Below are 27,762 nucleotides of genomic sequence, written 5' to 3'. Positions count from 1 at the left end.
GAGCAAACGTATTTGCGAGGTGTTTAAAATGAGTGATGAGGTTTTAATGAATTCCGCTCGGTCCATTATCGGGTGGAGGATATCTTTATGGCAATCTGCTGCATATTCGCTCAGTAAATTGCAGTATAAATAAGGTGCAATTTTGAGCTTAAGCACTTACATGTATTAGAAACACAAGTACGGCTCTAAAAAAAAGTGTTTCAATTTTCTATTTGTCTACCTTTCTATTTGTCTTCGAACGGTGCGCTGCATCTAATCGATATTTCTTGTTTTACGTTATCAAATCCACTTTCCTTCCGGTTTTGTCTGGGTTTTGTGTTTCCTGTCCTCGTTGAAGAGGTACTGGGTGTGTATGTCAGAGAGTGTGCCCGTGTTATCGAATTTCTCATCGGTGACGTATTGAGCCTCGTCTAGTTGGGCCTCAAATTCTGGCAGCCTATCAACACTTCAGACACTCAACAGTAGCACAGTTCTGCTCTTTCTATCTCTCTCTCTTGCTCTGTCTCTTACCACTGTCTTGTTGTCCCTTTGCCAAACGACAGATGGTTGGCGAAAGAATGCACCAAATTCGTTCGATAGTGCCTCCCCTCTTCTCAACAGACTTTTCCTAACGGGGAGCAGCGGAAAAGATTGCCCAAAACAGAACAAAAAACAAATAAGAAAGATGATGATCCGCCTCAGACGAACGCATACAGCCTATTCCGTCTCGCTGAGATTCAATTCGGTTGCAGACATTGTTGCTGCACCATGTTTCGTGCATGTTTCTGTGCGAATCCTGCCTGCCCTTCGGACTGTCTTCCGAAGGCATCGCCATTTATCGATCGGTCTCTGTTGCGTCTCGCAGCCCAGCCCCGGTGGCTGAGGAAATGAAGGGAAAATGGACGAATCGTGAGCCTATCTCACACCGATCGAGAGACCAAATTTCGTTAGAGATGAGACGTCCCGGTCCCAGAGTTGTGTTAAAGATGTCTACAGCATGATAACAGTTTCAATTTTCGTCTGGTTTGATTAATAATATAAATATTTTTGTATTTATCTACACTTCGGTGTTTGTTTTACTGATTTTACTCTTTATTAAGTTGTCTTACAAATTGATTGATTATAATGAAGGTGTATTTTTCTTCCTTTAATCAGTAGAAACCGCCGTACGTATCGCCATTGGAATGACACAGGAAATACTTTATTCCATTAAGGAAATACTTAACGTGCAACTAACGATTGCGAACGATCGTGGTACGTTCTTGGTTTGCTTGTTTACCCTCAACTTCCCACATTCTCTCAGCTCTAGTTGTCGGGTCGGCACTGTCTGCTGCCTTGCATTAGCAGTGCCGTTTCGTCTTACTTTTTAGCAAAGAATCGCGGGACATCCGAGAGCCTAAACGAGACACCGATAGTCGGCCGTGCCTAGTGCTAGTGGGGGACGTTTGTAAAAATAGCACTTTATCTCCAAAACGCACACCCTCTTCCTTTGGTTGCATTCCGCTTGCATTCCGCGCGCAAGAGTCCCAGCCATTCCTGTCGGAAGTGATCACACACTTTGCTGATCAAGTATTCCGTTTTTATTTGTTTTCACTTTTGATCCTATTTCGAGGAGGTAGCTCTTCAACGTCAAGTCCGTGGCCATGGTTTTTACTGTGTCTGTAAACCAGTAGGAAGCGATAGTAGAGCTGACATTTAATTTATTGCCTTTTTATTTATTTCCAATGGAATAGATGAAGTAGTAACTTCAAAGACTATACCAGGTGTAAGTAGGAGAGTGAAGAAAAGGAGACTTTGCGATTCTGGACATTCAAAAGAGCATGATGTCCTCAGAATGTAGCTTAATTTTTCTGCTGTGATATTGTTTGTAATTTATATACTGGTACGATACGACGTAACTAATCCTCATGTTAAAAAAGAAAATGAAACCCCATCTTAGTTCGTTTTGAAAATCTGCCTTAGATCACAGAAAAGAGGGCATTGAGTAATTTTCTTCGAACCCCATCCAGTGATATCAAATTATCATGCACGTGTTGCTACAGTTTTTCAATTTCCAGACAAACGCTTCACAACGGTAAACTCTTTAGCTACCATGGACGTTGTTGCGAATAGGGCATATAATCATATCCTCAAAATCGCCTAACTTCCGTAAAAGATTTGCTAAAAAAACTATTTTTTTTTGTAAGCTATAATTCTGTCGGTTGCTTGGTTTTACGGTACACAGTGTTTCTTGGACCAAAGACGATATGCGACAAGTTTCGTTAAGTTATACAAAAAAAAGTTAACTCAAGATTGCAAACATGCTGAAACGACTATTTCTACAACGATGTTGCTCTGCCATTATTATGGTAGCAATGTTTTGTTTTCCTTTCGTATGCTCCACGGCTGTGGTCACACGGTTGTTGATAAACTGTCACACTCGGTTTTGGGAAACCGTTACAACTAAGGCAAGCGTTTTTCCTCTGGCGATAAGGAACTGGACGCCAACACACACGTATAACGCTAAAACAAGCGATAATTGAGCATTGGTACGACCTCGTACATTTCTCTGACACGTGTAGAGCAGCCCAAAGTGCGCCCTAATTGTGTATGAGAACTCCTCATTCCTGCTGGTTGAAAGCTGTTAGCGCTTAAATGAGCGCCAACTAATATTTTTAATCCCGTAGGAGAATGTATTCTCATTCCAAGCATCCCGCCACTGGCCAAGACTTCATTTAATTAAGATTTCATTGCATTCGGATGATTTCTTGCCGCTGGTTGGCGGTAGCTGTGACCGTCGCGCACCATCTTTCGTGTTGAATGCGCAATGAAAACCTAACCTGTACGCCGAACGGTCCAGTCCCGCGGCTACGGTCGTTTATTTGTTCGTCTGACAAGTTTCGGCATCAATTCGCGTAACTGCAATACGAGATATGAATAACTATGTTTTTGAACAGTCTAATCTCTTGCATCGACTGCTCTTTTCGCTCCCTTATTGAAGAAGCCCCGTACACCTTGCTGCACCTCTCCCCCAACAAGTACGGGAAGACAAATCTTTTGCTCGGTTTTCCCACTTCTGCTTGACTTGGTTGGTTGGCCCATATTCGCTTCGTGATGGCGTGTGTTGGTTGGCCGTCGTCTCTCCAGTCAACTAGAGAGATTTACGCACACGTGCGATCAAATCGAAGGGGGAGGGCTGTGGGGTGATGATGTGCTCAAATAATAATAAAAAAAGCATAAACTATGCATCGTCGCGCGCTTCTGCCGGTCTTGTCGTACGAGCAAGCGTGGTGAGCATGCTGTGAATTAAAATTTTTTAATTTGCCAACAATCGCGCGTACCACACCACACCGCCACCAACCAGCAGCAAGTGCGCTACCACTGAGAGAAGTAAGCCATCGGAGGAAATATGTTAATGTTCTGGTGTGTACGGCAGACGGTGTTGGTGCGGGAGTGTGCCGCAAGAGAAAAGGAGAGGAGAAGCACTGGAATCCGTTATTTTATATGGCCGAACCGGCAGAACCTCTGCCGCATCCCCGTGTACGTGTGCGCCATGAGAAAAATGCTAATAAAACCAATGAAACCTTTCTTCCATCTTCCGTCTACTTCATATACAAACGTAACGTATGTGTGTGTGTGTGTGTATTTTTCAGACAATTGCTAACTACTGCTGTTGCATGTGTTTTGCATTAGGTTGGAACTTTTTCCTTCGTCTGTGCCTTTCCCCTTTTCACTTGAGGCTAACAAGTATCGAATTTATTAGCGTTTGTTTGTTGACGATGATTTACTGCAGATTTACCTTATTTATTTAATATTAGTTTCATCTTTTATGATAAGATGTTTATGAATTTGTTTAGAATTTACATCACTTTTGTGTGATACACTCAAATATATGTTTTTGTAAATCATCTAATAATGGTGTGTGCTATCAATTTCCAAAACAAATTCCTGGAAACACGGGAAGTGCATTCCTTCCTTTTGATCGAACGTGGTATGTTTATGTTCTTTGCCTGCAACAGTTTCTTATAAATAGTTTGTAAGATTTGATCAATTCCTTCATCGCATCGGTTTAACTGTTCTCGGAAGCAAATTGCGTATGATTTGCATCCCATTATCGTTTCGTGAAGCTAATGTTGTTTAATTTCTTCTCCCCCAAAATAATAATCCTTAATGCATATTCTCCTGCTGCGGTGTGTGTGTACCGTTAGCCTTGCTGCTGCAGCAAAATACCACATCGTCGTGTGTAAGCAACCACACACACACGTTCCGTCGGCATTTTAAATAATGGGCGCATCGGAAAGCATCATCCACACATGATGATGATGTAGCGCGTATGTTTGCATTAATGGAAGAAAGGAATGAATTAAAATAGAAACATAATTCATGGGGGAGGAGGAGGGGGAGCAAAGAAGATAAAGAAAATCGCTCACACACATAGAGCGAGAGTGCTGAGAATTGTGCGTAATCTCTTCCAAAGGAAGTAAAAAGAAACGCAACGAGAAAAAATACAGCAAACACGCCCCGAACTGTTATGTTTTAATTTTCCTCAATCCACCCTTGAGGGTGCTGCAGCAAGTGCATTACAGTGCGCGGGGTTCGATTGGGTGTGAATATTATTATTGTGCGCCAGCAGCACGATGCAACAGTATCATTCCCTTGGAGCGGGGAGCAGCAAGTGGGACGGAAGAATGACGATCGTTGCAGTTGTGCACAGCGACGATTGTTGTGCGTTCTTTTGCGTATGTGGGCGAGAGAGGGGAGCAATGGAGATTGGATTATCTGTGTTCTTTGCTGTGTACGCGCGTGCCCTCGTGCACACCGCTCTTGGAGCGATTTAATAATGCGCATATATTAAAACCAATTAATTAAAGGAATTGGCAAAGGTGTAGCAGGCGAGCTAAGCGCACCAGCCCGCACACCAGCACATCGGGTAGGAGGACTTGTGTTGTACGGACAACTTGCCCTGACTTTCTGCGCAAGATAGGTACGAAAGACGTTTGATCTACAGGTGCTGTTCCTCTTGCAGTCGTTACCGCTTCCTTTCTAGGTTAAAAGGTTGTTTTTTTTCTCGTTTTTTGTCGGTTAAAATGTTGTTGTTTTACAGTACGAAACGATATTGTAGTTTTTGAAATACATATTATGAATTTAAAACCAAATTAAAGGTAATTAAATCCCTCCCCCTTCCCCCAATAAATTTCATTTCCAATCAATTTTAACTTTCTTGATAAACTTTGTTTTTGTAATTCCCCAATAAATTGCATGAAAATATGTAATAAAGAAATGTCCTGCAAAATTTTAATCTGACTAGAAATCATGTTTTACCATTGGAGAATTAAATTACCTATCATGAGATGCATCATATGGCAGCTTCAAATTATGTTACGAAATTAAATTAAATCTAACAAAACATATTTCATTATTCTACAATATGACAAGAATTCTGAGCGTCGACCGCGAACAGTGATGCAAGTTGTCCAAAATTAGTGACTTGGAGACCGTATTTAGCAGCAACGACGGTAATAGGATTCCAAGTCTATTTTGATCGTTTTACACAGTTTTCGAGATCAAATAAACAATCTTAAGCTGCTTTTTAAATTTGTTCAGCTGTAAGTAACCATTTGACGTCTAACTGAAATACTGATGCCCAATCGTAACTAAACAAGTAATACTTGTGATAATCTGAACTTCGCCCAATCGTAACTAAACAAGTGATACCCCTAACTTTATTCGTTTTCTGTACGGAGTTTAGACTTTTGTTTGCGACTTTATTTGCTAAAATAGGGGCCCTTCACGATTCTAGTCAGCTTTTATGTATGGAGTTTGACAGTTGGAGGCTGAAATCATGTCAACACTCTATACAAAACCACCGATAAAACAAGCCTGCAATTTTCAGTCTAGCCTTGATTAAATTCAAGTACCTGCTAGAAAAATGGCAAAACCAGGTGGTTTTTACATTTATTCCAAGGTGCATTAAAGAGATCAGGTAAAGGAATTTAGAGTCAATGTGTATGTAGTCAAGGTGGTCTCATAGCATGTTTTTTATAACCAAATTTGAATATCACTTTTTGACAGGACGAGTGAAAACTTCTGTTCAAACAAGCTTTCTGGAGGCTTGACGAATACACAAAAGACTCTTAAAATCTTCATTCAGAAACAGAAGCGATAAAAATCAGACTTCTAGGTTCATACACCTTGGGATAAGCCCACCTGTGTATTATACTCACTTAGATCTTCTTCTTCTTTGGCTCAACAACCGATGTCGGTCAAGGCCTGCCTGTACCCACTTGTGGGCTTTGGCTTTCAGTGACTAATTGATTCCCCCCCATAGCAGGATAGTCAGTCCTACGTATGGCGGCGCGATCTATTTGGGGATTGAACCCATGACGGGAATGTTGTTAAGTCGTACGAGTTGACGACTGTACTACGAGACCGACTCACTTAGATAGCTGCTCGAAAAATGCTATACACTGCAAACAGCTGACAGGCTGAAATTTCGGCCCACGAACTTAAAACAGAAAGGGCCCTATAGTTTGAATTTATTTTTCAATGATTGATCCCAATACCCAATACCAAAATTAATAATTGACTATTAAATTAGTTCAAAATCAAATAAAATAAAGCTCCAAAATTTTAATTGCTACAAAATGATCATAGCAAAAGCGAACCCGGGTAATATAAACACACGTTTATATTGGGCAAAGCAAATATTTAGTTGGGATTGAACAATGTTCAGAAAGGCATCAATATTTCAGTTAGGCGTCATATGGTTACTTATAGTTGAACAATGTTAAAAAGCAGCTTAACATTATTTATTTGGGTTCGAAAACGGTGTATTTCATCGACAAAGAAGTTCAATGTTTTAGTAAAGACATGTTATTGTATAGTGATAATCTTTATGGTTTTTAAAGTCACATTATTTCTCCCTCTTCCACTCCGTAGGAAATCGAATTCTCAGGCAAAAGTGTGCATACCGACGCGTGCGGATGCAGTAGTACATTACACTGTGTTTTTTTTTTCTCTCATCCCTTATTTTTCCCCATCCCCATCTTTCTGGCACAGCTCGTAAACAGAACAGAGTGAAAGAGAGGTTATTGTCGCCGTTTGTCGAAGCAATTTGCATTTCGTGTTTTGCGTCCGATGTGCATGTCCGGCGTACTGCTGGTGATTGTAATGTGACGATGATGCGCTTCACTTACCTTCTCCTCCGTCGCTGCATCCCGTGGTGCACAAACGAAACCTGCAATGCCACGCGAAAGATGTCCACGATGGCAGCAGCAGCCCGCTCGAGGAAGAGATCCTCTCCGACCGTGTAGCAGCAGGAGGAGATAATGGTGGTAGGGATGGCCCCGTGGCATGTCGGCCGCTACCGGGCCATTACCATTATCACTGATGTGATCTTCATTATCATTAGCAAACGGCACGGACACGACGCGCGCGCACTCCCTGCATAGACAACCGCACACTGGGAACCAGCGTGATCATCACTCGCGCGGCCCGCAGCACAGTACGGCTCCTGCCACAGTCAAAACGATTGCTCATATTTCAGGTCCCACATACTCTGCTGTGTGGTGGGACCGTTGCGAGAGTTGCCACCGCTCCCGCGGGGTGCCCGCGTCGTACCGTTTGCCAATGGCGTAGAAGAAACCAGTTTCGTCGGTTGGAGCACTCTCTCGCTAGCTTCGGCGTACGGTTTGGGCCGTTGTTTGGGCTGCCAAGATGTACCTTGCACACGGTGGGGGACGACAGCCTACCCGTTGTGTGAGATCAGGGGTTTGGAAGTGCTTTTTTTGCTGCTTTACCGGGCTCCATCAACTCCATCCGAAGATCCATTCTGGTCGCGTTTGCTGTACACTCGCATTGGTCGGATTGGACGATGCGAGAGGAGCAATAGAAACTCGCCACCGGACGGCGAGAGTGGTGATGGCCACTCAGGCCAGTGAAATGATGCAATCCGATCCGCGTCATGCACACACACACACATATAGCAGCTCTCTCGTTTGCTCTTTGGCTTTGTGATGGAGGCGCCACTCAGTGCACGAGACGAGAAATCATTGGTTTCGTAGAAAAGTGACACTTAGTGCTGCAATGGCAACAGAAGTGCGTATTGTGTTGAGCGCCTGCTGCATAATGTGTGCAGTTCTCGATGCCGTCTCGAGCGGCCTCATCCGTCGTCGCACAATCGGATGGAAAATTATGCCGTAAATTATCATGAACCGCGCGTAAATGACCTTTTTGCAAGCTAGTGTTCTTGGTAATTGCTAATAGAATAAGTGTAATCCATCATGTCGCCAATGCACAATGGGCAGCTTGAAGCGATTGCCGGCATAATACTCTTAGACATAGGTAATATGAAATGGCGTAAACTCGTCAGTTTTGTCAAAGTTCAATCTATTTGATTATAAGCAATACCGGAACCGAAGCTGTTATTTGTGAATAAAAAAAATCTTTTTGATTGGTATTATTGTACTTTTGAAAGATGGCTCTGGTGGAATTCTGTTATCTTAGATATTTTATTCATTTATTTGTTTAATTATTACGGCCCACCCGTATTGTCGATTATCTTAGATATATTAGTAAATATTGAATTTTGCCAAGTTAACTTGGCGAAAACATGAAATAAATTTAACAAAACAAAGATTTTTATTTTTGATAATTTATCCCGGCTAATGACCGCTGTGCAGTGTGGGTTAGCGCACACACTGATGCAATACAGTCGATTGGAACCGCAATGAAAGTGCTTCTTTTTCAGCTGGAATAACATGAATCATCATACTAACAGAATTGTTTTGTTTGTTCTCTTTTAGGTATGTCATCATTCTACATAATTTTCCAAACACGTGATCAAAGGAACTTGCGTAAGTCATGCATTACAACCTTTTTTTTTTAATGTGGCATTTATTTACTTCTATCACGGCATTGTACTTTTGAAGCATCTTTCAGCAACTGAAGGATTTGGTTTTCAAGATATGACTTTTTTTGCAACGTTTGAACCAGCGTGAAAATCTATGTTTTGGAATATGTTCTGATATCGCCAGGTTCGGACACAGATTAATTGATATTTTACGACTAATTATAACAATTTATCCCAAACAGTGTTTAAGGGGGAATGTGTTTTACAAGCGCCATGTTTTTTGCTCATTAGACACCATAATATGATCCCTTCGATGGACATAAGTGTTGAAGTTCGTCGAACTCGAACTACCCTTTTAAGCTTATAGAATTGTGTATTTAACACACAGCAACAAAAAAACCGATTTGCCAACAACACATTTACATCATTGCGTTGCAGTTCATCATTTTTGGTGCGAATATTACAAAAAATCATCGCAAAAACGCCATATGCTCTTCACATTGCTATAAACATCGTTTAATCGTGTAATCTAATGGAAACATCTAATGCCAATTACTTCAAACTCTCATTCTCCAAAAAAAAATAAAAACATGTTTCCGCGGAAGCACCACCAACCTCTATCCCTCCCCCTCCAATAGCTTTTCGTTTCGGAACGTGGCCCTCTGTTCCGCGTAGCCGAGCAACCCAAGTCACTTCAGGGGCAAACCTCCAACCCAGAGAGGTTTCCAGCGCCACAGCTATCTCACACACACAGCCGCACCGAATCCCATCGCGCCTGACGCAAACCAACATAGTTGTGTGTAGTTAATGTATCACTCCCCGAAACCAAAACTGGTTACCTTCGGAGTTCTAATGGTTTTTCGGCTCGGCAAGTTTCCGTTTGGGAGCCGCCGCCCCGCATATGCTTCGGTGTCCCACTACCACCGCGCGGGCTCCTCCTAATCGGACGAGAATCGGGTGTATGTGTATGCAAGTCATCCGCAAGACTCCGAATAGAAAAGACTACAGCAGTAGCGTTGGAAACGGGCACAGGGTCAGTACGCAACACAGCAAAAAGCTCTCCACCCTGAGCAAGTTGCGCTCCGTCCTGTTGCGAGTGGATTGCTGCGAGGACGCTCGCACACTCAAATGTGGGTTTGGGGTAGGCTGGTGGAGAGCTTGGAGAGCTTTTTCGGAGAGCAATTCCAAGAACTCAGCAGCTTTTATGAGTGACACACACACACACCGCTACGCGCGTGAGCTGGCAGTGCACTGATGAGTGCACGAGCGGCGAGTGAGTGAGTGCCTTTCGCGGACGTACAGGAAGTCGGCCGCTCAGTCGGAAATTAACGCTCATTTTGAGTTCGCATTTCGTGAGGGGCGGTCACAATTTCCGTGCGTGCGTGCGTTTCGCGAAACTTCCACTACTACGTGCTTCTTAAATGCAACGTACAGAGTCAGAGTAGAATAAAGAGTAAAAGCTTCGGTGGTGTAAGAAATGTAAGGCATCGACAAGTGACGGTTTTATTCTTGGAATTGTGGTGTAGGGCTGATTTGCCGTACTTCCTAGCTGTGTTAGATCCGTTCTGCTGACGGTGTGGAAGAAGTGTAGTATTATAAGGAACGGCTTGAACCTATCGATCTGCTACTACTACCATCAGTGGATTGGTGTGTACCCAGCTACACACAAAAACCACACGCATTTTGTTGTAAAACCATTGCGTCGTGTGACCTCCAAGAGGGGTAGTGTTTCGACGACCAATTTCCAGCCTGTTGTCATTACATTCTACATAGTGTCGATATACGTATTTGTGTGTGCTTGTCTGGTGCGTCTGTGTGTGATGTTGTGTTGCTGCTGTGCGTCATAGCGAAACCTCAACAGTTTATACGGGCTGTTCCCGTTTGCCCGAATGGTCCCGGTGTTGTTTGCAAACGTAAAACTTCCGTTTCTTCACGCTGCTGTGAAAGTTAGTACATGCAAAAATGCACCCGTCGTGCATAAATATAACAGTATTGCGCAGCGCGCACACACACACCATCAACAATCGGACAGGGGGAAGTCAGAAACAGGCAGAAATGTTGAAGGTTTGTGTTGTTGGTCGTTTTTGGTGTGTGAGCTGGCCTGAGCTGAGGCCACCAGCAAAATCGGGTTTGGTGCTGCTTGATGACGGAACGCATCGATCGCTTACAGTTTCCCATATTTATTGCGTAATTCAAGTGAAACAGTGCTTGAGACAGGGGGTTCGCTTGACCACTGCTAACTGCAGGCATCGGGCAAAACTCTCTGCGAAAACCTAACCGTCCAAGCGGTTTCCGATTGACAAACGTTGCCTGTTCCACCCTTATTGCACTAGCGGCTAGGTCGTGTGTGTGTGTGCGTGTCTGTGTCCATCCGGTCGGTGCTAACTGATAACATGAAGCTCTTCATATCTCTGCCCATTCTCTCCTTCGGCTCTTTGTGTGTCTATGTTTCTTCATTTGTCGTCTTGCTTGTGCTGCGATTATGATTAGGCGAGATCGGGTTTGCTAGAATGTGAAACATTTGTGATGTGATTAATGATCGAACAAAAAAAAAAGGCAGCAAAGACTATCAGTTACGAGTTTGTAAAAATAATACCTACTGCTGGTAGGGGATGTGATGATGTGCTGAGGAGGGTTTTATGTGGATGAAAATGAAATAATTAATTGTCACCTACAATCGAACCAAATGAGTCGCATTTACCTGGTCTCTAAATTTGTGTAATTGGTTCTTAATGAAATTGAATAAAAAAATCACTTTTCTCGTTGTAAGTTGTATAGATTTAGGTTGGTCGTGGTGCTGTGTCGCGAGTCAGTGGATCGTTAAAATACTTCCCCGACACTCAGCTTCAAGATAAGAAGATACACACGTCAGTGATAAAATAAAAAGTTGGAACAAAGAATACGCTGTAAAAGAAAAACACGCACAGATACTCAGTAAGATTGTTGCGAACATGAAAACTGCTGTACAGCTCAGTTTGAAATGTGTAGCTTTATATAGTGCAATAGAAACCGGTTTGGCTGGAGCGCTCGAATAGTTGAATCAAGAAGCATGTCGTCTTTTACAAGGCCGAACGATATCGATTCCTGTTTAAATCGATCAACAGTGCACGATGTTAATCGTTGTGTTTTAGTTGCGGGATTGTGAGAGATTGATATCATTGTTACCCTCACTTACTCTAGTGTCCCCTACTTATTATAGTTAAAAAAAAGTTTAACATGTTTCTCTAAGTGTTGATTTTGCACACAGGTGTCGCCAAAGATATGTGGGCGTGTGATACATCGGTGTATAAATTTTTTATTCATTTATTTTTCTTTACCCTTTCAACTACTTTGCTCGGGCGCGCACGTCAAACAGATTGTGGAGGAAAGTTGATAAAGAAACCACCGAGCAAGAGCTGGAAAACCAACCCCCTTCGTGTTGCGTGCTTTACTGTCGTTTTCGGTAAGGCTACAGTGTGTATGTGTTCGTGCATGCGTGAATTGGTCTCTCTGCTTCTCTCAGACCACGATAAAAAACGGCAACCCCTTACTTTGGCGAAGCGAATATGCTTCCAACACATGAGTGTTATCGTGGTGTGTGGCGTGCATATACGATGATGCAGCGCCGAGAGTAACAGCAGCAACAACAACAAATAGAGAAACACGAAACGTGTTACTGCCACCGTTAGCTTAACTGTGGTTTTCTCCACTTTTAAAAACAATCAAGTGCACACACATGCTTTTTCGGGAAAACATTAAGCTGAATGTTTTGCAATTGAAGCTTCAACCTGAGGACACATGCTATGCTGTAGCAGGTGGAATGAAAATTAAAGAAAAAGGAAAACGCCGGCGTGTCATAACTCATTAAAATTATATAAAAACAAACGGGTTGGTCACAGCCGCCCAAGAGATAGAAAGGGGAAGAAATGGGTAAGAAAGTGGAAGATAGTGACCATTTTTCCCTCCGTTTGTTAGCTCATTGCTGTTGAACGGTAAACTGCTCCTTTTTAAAATACGAAACAAATGGTCCTGTGCCACTAAGACGGGGTATAATTTCGTTTTTCGTGGTTGTTGTTTTCTGATTCAAAACGCCAGATCGCGCGATGCAGCACCACACATCATCACTTCCTGGCCTGTGTTGCACAACCTGCTAGTAGCGCTAGGCGAACCCGGAGCACCCCGGCCTCTTCTGCAAGAAACTGCAGCGAAGCAGCCAGTAGCAGCAGCCCAATGAAAATCAACCAGATCAACATCTCTCAAAAACAGACAAAAACCTTCGCAGTGCGTTATAAACTGCGCAAAGCAGCACCCCTCCGGCACAGGGTGTGTTTGTTTGTATGCGTGCCAGGGCAAAAATAGCGGAAGGTGGAAAAGAAAAGCAGCGTTTGAGGCTTAAGTAGAGCGAGAGAATGAGAGGGAGATCGAGACTCTCAGCGCCGCGCAACGCTGCGTGCGCGCGGAGCTTTTTCAACGCAATCGCGAACGGAAGAGGCAGTACAAATACGCGGAGCGAGAGCAAAATAAGGGCCAAGATGAAATCAGAATCTAGAAAAGCAAGTGACAGAGAGAGAGGGAGAGAGAGAGAGAGCGCGCGATTTAGTGAGAGATGTGCAACAAACGCACACACACACACTTGCACAGACTAAAAACGCAAACGAAGGGGGTTGGTTCTCGATCGAAACTCTTCAGGGGGTTGAAGGAATTTTGTTGTGCTGACAGGGGGAATTGGGATGGAGTGGCAGAGTGGAGTAAGACCCGCTTTTCGATCGCAACGACGACGATCGCGTTCCGCGCCGTGTCTTCGTGGCGTTTTGTTGTTTGGTCTTGTCCCTGTCCCCCGTGTCTCTGCAATTCTCTCCCCGCATTGATCAGCGCTGGGTGGAGATGCTTCGCAAAACTGCCCCTTTTCGCTTGATCCTTCGCTTCCCTTCACCCTTCTCGCGGGCTATTGTTCCTACATGGTTTGTTGTTTTTCTTCGCGTACAGAGGCTTCGGCTGGGTTAGTTGTTTTGTGTGTTGTGTTTTGAGCCGATCGAGGGCAGCATTATAGTTTACGGTAGACGATGGTGAGCATCTTCTAACCTGTCGCTAAATTGTGCTGATGCTGCTCGGTTCGCTAATAATATGATGGACCAGTTGGGGTAGAAACTGTTGAAAATGGCCGCACGGCAAACGCAAACACATTCTTCGCACATTCGCGCCGACTAGCACACATCGATATTTTAATTGAAAATCTGTGCAGCAAAATTAACAATATTTAGATTAGGTTTTGGACGATGCAATCTAGCGAGATTGATAGACAAAAAGCGATGAGTTGATGTGTGGTGCATGTGTGATTCACACGGGCGATCTACACCATCACAGCAAGTATCTAAACCTCTGGTCTGGGCAAGAGCATGGTGTGGGCCCTGCTTGTTGTGTTTGCATTATTTTTAACCTCTACCGCATCGCGCCTATGCGAGAGGAGGCGCTATTTCGAGTGGGGTGATTACCGTATTTTGTTGTCCTTTTCCCCACAGCCAAGGGCGGCGTTGTATCTCGTGTGCTTGACTCCGTGTGCTGCTTGTGAGTGGTAAATAAGTGTGTGCGAAAAGGAAAGGTGTCTCCAAAGTTTCTGTGATGAAATGATGCTTAGCAAGCGCGAGTAAGCGCTTGATTTCTAATGGAAATTGAAAGATAAAAAATATATATTACAGTGAGTGTCATTTGTGTAGGTGCGTGTGCTGGTGTGTTTGTAAATGTGTGGCATTAGTGCGAGTTCTCGCATGCCCGCGGTGCCCGGTATCCTTGAGCCATTCCTCTAGTGTGCTCTAGCGGCGAAAGGGTCGTTATCGGGGGATCGTCACGTTTACATCGCGTAATCGTTTACTTTATCATTTACTGGTGCGAGAAAAAAAGGAGTGTGTGTATGTATGTGTGTCCGTAGGTGAGTGCTTGTGTGCGCCAATGTGTTTGTGGGCCGGTATACGTATGTGTTTGTGTGTCTGTGCACGCGTATGTGATCCTTGGCGAATGCGCAAGCGCGTCCTGCTCGCCTGAGGAGGCGATCCGTCTCAGTGTCTATTTCTAGAAGTGCAGTGCGACGAGGAAGAAGCGAGTGATTAAATAATTATCCCCCCCCCCACACATACACACGCACGCACATACGGTGTGTTTCCCCCTTATCCGGTAGACGCAGGGCAGAGTGGAGGGCGTAAACAGCACAACGATCGCGCGATCCTGTGTGTGTGTGTGTGCAACGTCGTTCTCGCCGCGTTTGTTGCATTTCTTCCATTCCCTTCCGGTCGTGTCCTTTCGCGTCGTAAGGTTTGGTGCGTCGGTGTGTCGTATTTGTTGTTGTTATTGTTGTTAAAATTGTTTGGTTTCCTAACCCAAGTGTGCTGCAAGCCGACGACAACGCCGAGCGCGCGCTACAACCAAGCGTGTGTGCGGGAAAATTCTTCGCTGGTGAATTGTTTATTTTAGTGCTTCAAAATTTGGGATTACTCGTTAGACCTGGTGGGTATACATGATTGCCTGTGCCCGTGTGCACACCGCCCTGTCCTTGTGCGTTATTATTAAACCTAACTTTCGATTTCTGTCCCTTTCTCTGTCGAGTTTGCTGATGGTTTTTTTTTTGGGTTAGGCTTTTTAGCCCGAAGGTGGGATGGGAAATGGGATAGCAATGCACACACGCACGCACAACATGCACCACAGCAAGTAATCGTCTATCAGGCGACAATCTTTGTGTTCCGTTCTTTTTTCTTCTCTTCATTCTTTCTGTTGTGCGTTCGACGACGTTCCTGGGCCGGTCGTGTTTGGATTTGTTTATCTCTCTCTCTAAGCGAGTGTTTACGCGAGCGCAATGTTTGTGTTTGTTCGCTCGAAGGAAAAACGCTCGATATCCTTCCTTTGCCATGCAAGGCGAATGCAAGCGACGAGCCGAATAATCTGTGTTGTTTCTTACGTTTGTCCTTTTCCTCCTTACGTTTGTGAGGATTTCCAATGTTCCTCATATGTGATCGTTTTTTGGACGGGTAAAATGTACAAAACACGAAATGCATCCTCGTTTCGAGTGTAGCATTGGATGTCTGGAAACTAGAAGAGCATAGACCATAAGCAAATGGTGATCCAGTTCAGAATTGAGGGTTTTGGATGCCCATAAATCACGCATGTACAATAAACAATCCAATTGGATTACAATTAATGTAACGGACCATCATATCTTCCTACGAAACACTGATCTTCATACTTCTGTGATGGTCACCCTTCTATGATTTAGGTTTCAAAGTAGAAATTTTAGTCTGTCAGTGGTTCATGTTATACAAGTGGTACAATTGTATTAAACAGCCCAATTGGCGTTTTCGACCATACATTTTCGAGAATTTGAGCAATTTCCCTTAAACTGCACCAGTTCAAGGGTTTTTAGAAAAAGCCTCTTGGAATCTACCGTGATGCGATTTTTTTTCTTTCTGCTGGTTTTGCCAGAATATAACTTGTCCTATCGATAAAATCTGTGATGTAGCCATTTTATACTTTAAAAATACCCAATGTTCACAAAATAACGTCGCACAAATTTTGCTTGCGTTATTCATCTGAAATCAAAGCTATAAATGTTAAATAATCCAACCTAATCGAACATGCGACCACTAGGCTTTTATTTATATTTTTTTCAGCCATGATTTCAATCGCCGATTATCAAATGGCTATTTACAACAAAAAAAAACTGACTGAAGTATCGTGAAAGCGCCCATCATCGGAATATGTATTGAATAGTGTTTCTTTTTATCTTTTTAATTTATGTATTTCGGATTGTAATTCATTGAATTTTGCAATTCTGATACGCCTCTCAATCAAAGTTCTTACATCCTATTGCCAAATCGAATGCTCACCGTTTCTTGAAGATTCCTAGGTGCGATAATTAGCCTGTTAAAATAGCAAATAGCAATGCTCCTTGTCTGTTTCTACTGGAGCTGAGCCGGGATTAATTTCGTTGCCATTAAAAGGCTATTAAGTGTTTCGTCAATTATTCACCACCAACCACGTCACACACGGGTGCATCGGTAGCTTTTTGGTGTGTTGTTCTTCATTTTTTGCAAACTTTATACATGTGTGTTTGTGTGTGCAAACGACAGCCTAAAACCTATCAAAGAAAAGAGGAAAAAACACAAATAAGACAGAAACCACCATACAACAACAGAGTGGGGTTTTTTCTTCTTATAATTGCTCGCTGTTCCAGTTCGCTGTGCACATGATTGGTTTGGAAGGTTTTGGATTTTCTTGATCTCACGATCGCTTCCAGCCTGAAGGGGCGCGGGCCTGGTTCGGTTATGATGCTCCGGCTCCATCGCAACCGGCAAATGGCGTGTGCCAGGCTCTGTCGTAGCAAGAGCCCCACCAACCAACCCCACATTCGCTCCCAAAGGGTGTGCGGGTGAGGGCGAGCAAATTAAGCTTCATGCCACACGGTGCGCACACTACACCTTTGTTCGTGTTCGTGTGTGTGTGTGTATGCGTCTTTTGGTGGTGCGAATGTTGGGAGGCTTGGTGGGGGGTTAGATGGTCTCGTGCTCGCTTGTTTCACTTTTTCGCTCGCCATTTCGAAGGCGAAGGTTACCTTGAACAGTGAAGCGTGATTTTTCTGATCATTTTGCACACCTCGAACTCCTCCACCATGTGTGTGTGCAGTGGCAAAGTCGATTTATTTACTTTGGCCGGTGTTTTTATTTTCTGTTGTTGTTTTCTACGCTAATTCGTGGGAGTGTGACGGTTTCGCTGAGCTAGATGTTTTAACTAACACCATTAGAAGGGGGAAAACTTTCTCGAAATCATCTCCCAGCTGACGTACGAACAAGTGCTGTGCCCAACCAACATCTCTGTGGAAGAAAAGAGAGCCGGCGAATACACAATTAGTGTTCTGCGTGGCATCGAAATAGAAAACGAGATCCGAGATGATTTGTTTATTTTTGCGCGGCCCAAACATCGGCACGAAATGGGAAATGGGAGAGTACATCCCGGATTGAATCATGCGCAAAATATTTGCTGCGTTGTTGATCTCTGTTGGAGTAGCATTTTTGCCATTGCATCTTAACTTAATTTGCTGCCAAAGATTGGCATAGTAGGTGAGTTGTGCGAAATCCGGAACAGAATAAGAAGAGCCTCTCCAGAACTATAATAGATTCCATTAAATAATGCTGCCTGTGTAGATGTCGTAGGGGAACAAAATATTGTCGAAAAAATATTTGATTTTATAATATTAGAAGTTTCATTCATTCATGGATTAGGTTTAAATATTTTCCTGATCCAATCTCTCTCATCAAATCTCATTAAAAGGTTTGTACATTTTAGTGTCAAACGAAATGAGTGAATTGGTTTCAAAAGTTGATTTAGAACCTACATCATGCTCAAATATCGATTTGGAATTTACTAGAAAACATATTTGAACTAGAAACCTTTTTAATGTTTTGTTGAAAATTGTCAAACCAACTTCCTTGACAGTTCTACTAGTATCTTATGCAATTGTGCATATCTTTTGTTGTTGTGATTTTCATTATCAAAAGGTTCTGGTATTGGAATAATATTTATCTTTGCGTTTCGCTTCATTCCCCTTGAAGTATTGGAACACTTTCCTCATTTCATGTGCAGTTACCGAACGAGTGATTATACAATATATTACCCATGCCAAAGGGATGGAAGTCAAGTGTGGCTGAAATCATGTTTGTCCAGGTCTTGTTTACCCTTTACATAATTTAACCGCTTTGCATCCGATGCTTTTCTGCAATTCCATCGTGTGGTGTGTGAGCATTTGCTTTTCCCTTTGTGCAACCCGTTAGCGCACAAATTAGCACAAGGGACGGGGGTATGTATGTATGTGTGTCTTTGGACCACAGAAAAAGCTACGAATTTGACCCAATCACGTGTGTGGAACTTGGAATTTGCACAATGTGAACCCTCGCAGCCCTAATCCCGCAACTAGTTGCATCGCCGTGTGCAATTATGCACCCATGCGGGAGATGCACGTTTTAGCGTTCCCTTCAAACAGTGTACAATTCCTCTCTCTCTCTCTCCCTTCCTGGGTTGGCAAAGGGGAAACCAGGTTCTTGTCACAATTAATCTCTTGATGTCATACCGCTAACGTGCATAGAGATCGAGGGTAACTGCAGAGAGAAAACCAGTCATACTATTTCCAACCTTCTTCTAGTACAGTAGCGTAGCTAACCTAACAATTGTGTGCCTGCCGGTACGCCGGAATTAATATGCTGACTGCAGTAGCAGCAGCAATCGCAATGGGGGGTATCTTTTTCACAGCAAAGCAAAAGCGTTTTTTTTTTGTTTTGGCAGCAAAACACAAGCGCCGGAATCTTAGTTGCGCGCGCGCTTACCACTCACCGTCAGAGGAGAGTTTGTCTTGTAGCGCTGGGAAGCAAAAACCCTTTTCGGCTCTTGCTGCTCTCGCGCTTTGTCTTTGCTGATCCAATAACGGTTGCAAATGCAGCCAGCTCTCGGGGGATAGGGCGAGCATTGGAGAGCAGACGAGGCAAACGGCAGCAGCAGCAGCGACTCGCCCATTTCTCCTCCGACTCGTCGTATCCTCTCACATGTTTGCTCTTGATCGAATGTGAAAATTGCTTCCTTCTTTTTCTTGGTCCCGTTGGGTGCTTGTGTTTGTGTGAATTGCCTTGCCGCTTCCCTACTGTTGGCGCGGGGTCGTCCGCCATGTTGCTGTGCTTTGTAATTGCAAGCGTGTGTTCTCACTGTCACTATTTTTCCAACACTCCTTCCAGGTGGCTGGCGTATCAGCGACCACGGAGCGACTTACAGCTCCCCCCGCGCCTCCACAGGGCCCTTCGCCCCTTCAGCTCTTAGATGAGTCTCACATGTCAATTGCTGCGGCTGAAAATGCAGGGTAAGTGACGGTTTTTATTTGTAAAGCTGTTTTGATGATAATAGAGAGAGAGAGAGAGAGACAAAAAACAATACAAAACGCATCGAACCGTGCGTTTTTGCTCTCTAATTTTCTCTACCGGCTCCTCCCCCTCCGAGAAACGTCTCCAAAATTAGCCTTGGAGCATTATCTGTTCATGCTACTTGTGTTTGTGGTGCTGTTTTGTGAACATTACTCGACACTACGAACAACAGTGTAGCAAACCAAGTCTTCCCTACCGGCCTTTGGTTGGTTGGTTGGTTGGTTGGACGTGTGATTGCTTTTGATCGTTTGATTTGAAATTGAAATTGCACTCCCCGTGCACTCGGTGGCACTCTATTGATCAAACGGCACCGTTGGGCAGGGTAGTGTAGGGGAGAGACAGTGAAGGGACATCGTCAGATAAACCCAATCCTCCCGGGGCATTGATACAGCGGCCGGGGATTGCATCATCGTGTAGCTGTTTTCAGCTAGAAACGTTTGTTCCGTCCCGTCCTGTGTCTATGTTTTTTTTTCCTCTTCTTCTTCCGCATAAACACTCCATCGATGGGATCGACGCAACACAATGTGTGTGTGTGTGGGTATGGTGTGTTGTTGTGGTGCTGCAAAGGATACCAAAACCGTGCGCCCCTGATGCCAAGAAGAGATGCATCGACGGGTACATGACACTGCATTGCCGCTCCATTCTCCATAACACCCCATCGCCAGCGGTTGCATTCAATTCCAGCTTCATCGCAAACGCCAAGACGCGCCAGTGTTTTGTTTTCGCGGATTAGATTCCAAGCGAACCGATTAGATTAAATCGTTTTGACGCGAGAACGCGTCTCTCCGCTGAATATGGACGCGCGGGCATGCACACCAGTGAGGGAGGAGGAGGATGAGGAAATGGGGCCGAGCGTATATCGATTTATGTGCAAAATTGTGCACAGTCGGCGGCGGGTCGTTGCTGGTGCTATGTAAACTAAATCAGTGTGCCGTTGGGCAAGGCTTTCGAACCGAGTGAGTTGCAAATTGTCGAGTTTAAGACTCAGAGAGGAGCGAGAGAGAAAGAGAGAGAGAGAGGTAGAGGGAGAGAACGAATAGAGAAGCACCATCAAATCTGGGTTTCCTTCCTTTTTAACACTGCTGCCCGGACATCCTTCCCTGCTTGGAGCATCATCAGCTTTTCATAGCAAACGCGACGCTGCAGTTTCTGCTGCAGTGTTAGTCGGAGAAGCATTGCTTGCACATGCAAAGGCTAACGCACAGAAGTACGGCGAGCCAGCTATTAACGTTTACGATTCGCATTCACTGTCCGCCCTTTGTGACTCTATGGACAATCTGAAAATGAATGTTTATCGAAGTGGTGGTGTGTGTGCATATCGCCAGCGGCCGTGAGTGAGCAAACGTGCAGCGAAGAGCCGTTGTTTAAGCCAAAGGAACGATTTGTAAATGTTTCTGTCATGTCTTTTACCATCAACACTGGCTAGGGGGGGGGAGACAGATGGTTTAATTTCCAACCCGAGCGGCGTCGTCTCGTGTGCCGTGATCGAACAGCAGCGGGATGATGATTCTATTTCCCAATGAAACCAATTGAATTGCTCCAATAATGCACATCTCATTTGCTGCACTCCTTCCGAATGTTTCGATCGACATATGCCAATCGACAATTGCCAACATGTGAGCACACCATTAAGAGCTTCTGTGCTGGCGAGTTCCAAATGAAGCTCCTGATGTGATGTGGATCCATTTGTCTCCGGTGGATGAAAAGACATTTGTGCGCAGACCTGCACATCGATTGTTGACACAAATTTAGCGTCTTTCGGACGGGACATTAGTCATCGCACGATCAATGAAACGGAAGAATCTCCCGTCATATGCTCGTCGTTCATTATTGTTGCTTTAGTCATCCACCGGGCCCGAGCCCACCAGCCCTTGCATGCGGTGTGTGCACCTAGCAGTCCAGTGCATTGTGCATCGCTTGCATCGGACGATAATGGTGACGGTGCAAACTACATACTCACACACACACTCACGGTCATGTGCAAAGCGTTTTGATTTTGTGCTTTGCAGTTGTGCAGAGCGCTCCAAGCAAACGATAATTGAGTTGAGGCAGGTCATCCTCAAAATAAATTGATTTGTTGGCATTTATTGTTAGCAAATACAAACACACATAGATGCCCTCACAAGCACAAGGTATCGTTGGGTAGCGTTTGGTTACATGATCATACAATGCTGCTACGGATTGCGATATTGAATTGGTCCAGCAAATCGTTAGAGTCTTTAGAGAGAGTTTGCCTAGTTGCCGTGGTTAGAATATCTCTAAGATAAGACATTGGAACGAGTTCTGAAAGATTAATAACTACCTAACGTACATTTTCTATGCAATGTAAGATAACAAGATCCTACATAACCGAGATAGTTGTTGCATTCCATAATAGCTTTTGGTGATTACTGTTTAGCATGCAATTTGTAGCATCTCTCGCCATGAATTCAACCAACTCCCAACATTCGTATTTTTAACAAACTTGTCCGCACTTATTTACAACAAAGTTTGTGGCGTTTACGTCTAACCTGTCGTACAAAACTTTTCATCCAGCAGGCAATGTACACACAGCTGGAATTGAACTCTCCAAATCTTCAGCCTACCACTAGCGCGCCCACAAGCGTTGTTTGCTGTTCTGTTTCGGGAACAAATCGTCGATAGTACGTGGCGCACGATGATAACCTGTACGGGACACAAATAAGATCCCGTGTTTTCCCAACTGTTGGACTAAATTACGTTTCCCCAAAAAAAAGAAACGTCCAAGGTGGTGTTGTGTGTCTTTACGCCTTTACGGAATCTGTTGGCGCAAGTGTGCTTCATCTCATCCATGTGGCACGTGGGCCATTTTCATGTTCAAGATAACCTAGAGTGTGCGGGTTTAATTCGATACGATAAATTGATTTTTGTAAAGTATCTCTTAGTTTTACGCCTAAAGATCTATTCCAGTGCGGTATGAAGGAGGTTGGAGGAAAGTAAATAAAGAGTTCTTTATTTCATATCTCGCTTGTCACACTACAGACATTGCTACGCGGAACGATCGCAATTCTAAATTTGTGTCTTCCTTCGAGCGATGTCGCCATACTAGAGGCAGAAGAGAAGAAGCGATATCAAGTAACGAGCGTATCGGTTTTGTCGCCCGGAAATGAAGCCTATCTCCAATCACGACTGGAGTGTTGCGATAGTTTTTTTTTCTGCGCCTCCCTCTATGCTTTGGATTGCGTGGGGTTACGCTCTCGTCTCATCGATAAAGCTCTGAAGCATCGTTTTTATCTGAATTAATGTTTCAGCATTTAATAGGCTTATAAATTCCTACACCAACACGCCATCTCACAGTGCGTTGTATTGAGTTACTAAAGGCTCTGCTATTCATGAGCAACGGAAATGAAATTCCTCACGATAGGAAATAGAATAATCAGATTCAGATAGTTGAGATTAAGATCGCATCAATATCAATCCAGCACTGCAAAACATAGAAAATGAAGCAATTTTTTTTTTTCGTTTTTATTTCGTTTGCTTTCCACAATTTCATAACCTCGTAAACACGTACACGTCCTTCCCCGCGAGCGAGAACAAAGATGATCTTTGACACTGCGTTGTGCTTAAGGTTGAGCACAATTTAATCTACATCTTGCAGCGCGTCGTGTGTCGATCTGGAAATGGCCTGCACAGACTGAACGCGAGGATTAATGTTTAATTACACGCAATCATGTCGTAAATGACCGATGAAGATATGCTGGTGTGCTGTGCGTGTGTTCTGGCGCGTCTCTCGTGTGTCCCTGTACGACGATGCCACACCACACACACGCATGCACACACAATCATTATCATTCTAAGGTATTAAGAAGGCACACCGTGTTCTTTCCATTCCGCTGAGGCGCGTACTTGAACATTTTATTGTAATGAAAGGAAAGAAGAAAAAAAGGTGCAAGATACCAGCAATATCCGTCGAAAGAACTGCTCGAATGATACGTTACACGTCACAGCACAATCTCCAGCTGTCGGGCTGGCAAAGGTGTCTGCCGTGGTGTGGCAAGTGAGGCAATTATTCTGTCATTGGGCTTGATTAAACCGCAGACAGGTTCGTACCAAAGTTCATCGCGATTAACGTCGTCGACCACGACATGCGATGCTTTGATGTGTGATGATTTGTCATGTCCATCGGATGCGTTGCGAATGCCACCTATATCACATTATTCTACGGAGCGCTTGGTTGTTTGAGCAGCATTCTTCAAAGCTGGCAAATCATTAAGCAATTAATTTCTGGTTCCCTCTTATGATACAATGTGAATCTGATTTCAGAATTCCTATCATCTAAGATTTATAGTACAAATGAGAAAGACATTTAAATAAAAGGAAGATTTTTTCAAAATTCACATGCTTATTTGCTGAGTTTCATCAGAACTAAGAAACCATGAACGAAGCACGGGCTTAACACTGAACAAACTTTTCTGTAAGTAAATTCCTAAAAAGTGAATCATAAGCTCCGGCTAAGCATGAACGCAAACACGTGACAACTAGCGAGTGGTAAGGGGGGACTGCTGTTACCATTGCAGCGATAGCAGAAAAGTATTATTATTTTTGTCAGCTTTTCTGTGCGTGTTTTGTGAGACCAGTTCCCACTAACACAACGGATACGTCAGAAGAACTATTGCATGCAACAGACTACAGGGGAAGTAGTAGGGGGTTGTGTTTGAAAAACAAAAGAAAAAAAGCCTAACACCAGCGACGTGTGCAACTCTGTCTCTTCTCTGCACCCGATGCCGTTGTTTCGGAATTTCACCGTTTCGATGACGAATGCAAGTTTACTCGGAGCGAAGCGCACGTTGGCAACGGAAATCCTTGGCCAGCGACAGGAAAACAATCCAAAGTTTTTGATGCAATGCAATGCGCTAGTGTGTTTATTTTGCATACGCTGTGAAAACTCACTTCACTTTTCTTTCTGAAGCCAAACAGTCAAGAAAGGGGAGAAATTAGCATTTGACTCCTCCCTGAAACTGTGTTTTATTTTTAATTTGCTATTAAATTAAACAAAAATAATCACAAGAATGTAAGGCTCGCATTGGAATGAAACTGAGGGTTGCTGATAGGAGCTAATGGTATTGATTTTACAGCGAATTTACTTTCGCTCTAGCACTCGAGCAATTTCGACTTTCATCAGCTGAGAATGGCAAACGTTTAAAATGGCACGGAGAGGCTGGCAAGCTGATGGGCGAGAGCGCACTACAACTACCGCGTAATGCTGATGATGATGGTGATGGTATGCGTGGCAGCATTATAAAAGCAAGCGGCTCGCGTTTACTAATGCATTGGATCGATGCAATTTCAACAAAACCTTTCCCGCTCGTTGAATCCAATTCTCCCCGGTCGCGGTGTGTCGCAGTCTGCCAGAGACTCATTTAAGCTGCTTTAGGTTATTGATTTTAGCCGGTTGGCGTGGCACGTCTAGCTATGTTTTGGGAACGAAAACTCCCTCGACGCATTTAATCGTGTTGATTGAAATATTACCTTGATAATTGTGTTTCTTTCTTCCGATTCAGTCATCGTCATTATTGGGCATGTGATTTGATTGCCTGCAAACAAAATAGCTATTGCAGCTTTTGGGTTGTATTACATGTTGTATAAAAATGGCTATCATCTATATTCCCTTTTTTATATTGGCACAATTTGCAACGTTTATCGATTCGCACAACATGCTGGTTTTTTGAATTTCTCCACCTTCTCTTATGATTCGCGTCATGTTACCACTTACCGTTACTGGCTGTGTTATTGTTTGCTTTTTTTTTTGCTTTGGTGGTGATGATGGTGAGTGTTTGTTGCGGATTGTTTCGTTTTACAGATTACTGTTATTTGTGTTTACCAGCTTGCGATCATCATCGCTAATTGATCTGGTTGGCTGTGTATGCTTGAATTCCCCAGCAACAGCCACTCGGCAGCATTTGCTCTCCTCTCCCGCTCGTCCGTGCCGTGTCTAAGGCTGTTCGGAAGACAGCTCGGTACATACACACACACGCCACACTACACTGTCTTGCACGCTTGGCAGAACGGTTTAAGTGAGATGGCACAATCTCCCCCCATTTGAAACGTGTACTTTCGGTCGTGCCTTCTCCTACCAGTCTTGTCAAACTTTCGATATCTGCTTGAAGGTAAAACTTTGCTGGTTTGTTTCTTTCATGTATGGGAAAAACGAACAAAAATGTATGGAAGGGAGAAAACATAAACAGGCTGACTTTAAATTAATGTACAATTGAACATGACAGTATATGACCATTCTGGTTTTGTGTAATCGGCAGAGACCCAAACTCCCCGACCACTGGCTTTGCTCATACGCACAAACATCGCACCCCGCACAGCTGTCGGGATGATAATTTGCCTCGTTGTGCCGTGCGTTTGTTTGCCTTCGCTTTTTGCGGTATTGACTTTTTCAAACCCCATCGCTAATTATGAAATTATTGTTAGCGCTTTTAATCGTGCGCAGTTTGCTTTCCGCTCCGCTTTGCTACCATCTTTTCTGAGGGTTGTGTTGTTGTTGTTGTTGTTGTTGTTGTTGTTCTTGTTCTTGTTGTTACTGTTTCTAATCACAAACTGCCTTTCGCCGGATAGTAAGTGAGTTTGATTTTTTTCTTCGCTTTTCTCGTCTCTCTCCCTGGAGAAGGTATCAAAATTTCACCATCACACATACACCCGTTCCTCATTATTTGGCAAGACCGCGCAGCGCCACGAAGAAGATGCGAGAACAAATCCAGTAAGCAGCCAGTTGCTCGTAAATCATCTTCGAGGCTTTGTGCCGAAAATGTAATGAAGACATGGCGGCTGCTGCTGCTGCTGTGTACGTCAACTGCGTCAAGCGTCCCAATCTACTGGCTCCACGTTGGAGGACTCCCCGAGGCGATAATGCTGCTCATGTGCAGTAAAAATTACCCTTCTGCTGGCTACAGCGTGCGCCATGGAACGTGTGGCGGTGGATGTGGTGTACCGTTAGCTCTCCTCTAGGTTGCTGCTAGGTTTCCATAGGCCGTACACACTGTGCCGTGTAGGATGCGTGTTCACCAGGGTGACCGGGCTTTGGTGCCACAAACCCACACACACACATTTTCCATTCAATTTCCCCGATTTTCGCCCGATCGAGCGGCGCTTAGAAGCGACTGAAGGGCCTGAGAATGTGCCAACCATTGTTGGTGTGCTTTCTCTTTTAGTCGAGAGAGGGTTGAAGACAGAGAGTGAGAGAAAGAAAAAAGGTGCTCACCAGATGGTCGTAAATAAGCCACGTGTTAATACGCATCATTAGCAGGGCGTCAATTATCAGTAATTAAAATTTATGTCCCTGTATATTAATGGGCTTTTTGGGGGTCATCCTCTTTTAAGAACACGCGGGCAGCAACAAGCTCTTGGGTTGGCATTCATTCTAAACTTTGTGTCTTTTAAATTGAACTGCGATAGTGTATCAGAGCGTCGTTTGTTAGAAAAGCAGCATTACCCGGGTGTGAGCACATTAACGATATGATTGAGAATAGCTCAGAATGCTGCAAACTGTCAGATTGTCAAAGCTTTCCAGATAATGCTATTGAAAATTGAACAAAAACTACCCCAACCATCAGATTTAACTCTGGTACTATGTTGCAGGTATAAAGCTCACAAACTTTCGCGCAAATACATATCACCTGCCCCCGTGTAAATTCTCCTAATTGAATAATGTAAAGAAACATTCATACAGCTTCATCTTCGCTGGTATGGATGGGATTTTTTTCCCCCCCCCCCCCCCCCATGAATAGTGGACGTTTTTCGCCTTTCCTGCTTGCGAACTGTTTCGCTCTGTTCACCTCCACCAACAAACGGCTGAAATCTTGTTTGAGTGATTGGAAATGTGAAATATGACAACAGCGGTAACAACCTGTTCTGTCCGCTTCCGATTTACTCTAAGGCGGGTGGGTGCGTGTACGTGATTGAGCTGAAGCACTTTTCCCGACACTGGATTGAATTTTCCTACACACATGCACACACACACACACACACTCACACGCAGGTGATAAGAAATAGAGAGTGAAGGCG

The 27,762-nt window shown here is 43.9% G+C and overlaps 1 protein-coding gene across 2 annotated transcripts in view; it reads left to right on the top strand.

The window, feature by feature from the left end:
• LOC120957315 (nuclear receptor coactivator 2) overlaps nt 1–27,762 on the top strand; it is a 124,649-nt gene that overhangs the window by 35,737 nt on the left and 61,150 nt on the right. Inside the window, exons 1-3 of one of the 2 annotated variants that reach the window (XM_049609512.1) lie at nt 10,133–10,288; nt 14,308–15,286; nt 19,552–19,673. In XM_049609512.1, the coding sequence (XP_049465469.1) occupies nt 19,645–19,673 (29 nt within the window). In that variant the 5' untranslated portion in view covers nt 10,133–10,288; nt 14,308–15,286; nt 19,552–19,644. Of the gene's footprint in view, nt 1–10,132; nt 10,289–14,307; nt 15,287–19,551; nt 19,674–27,762 lie in introns of those variants that run through there. The other variant, XM_049609513.1, reaches the window with a different exon arrangement.

Source organism: Anopheles coluzzii, chromosome 3 (assembly GCF_943734685.1).
Source record: "Anopheles coluzzii chromosome 3, AcolN3, whole genome shotgun sequence".
In the NCBI taxonomy this organism is placed as follows: Eukaryota; Metazoa; Arthropoda; class Insecta; order Diptera; family Culicidae; genus Anopheles; species Anopheles coluzzii.
This window is presented reverse-complemented; position numbering and strand designations above follow the sequence as displayed.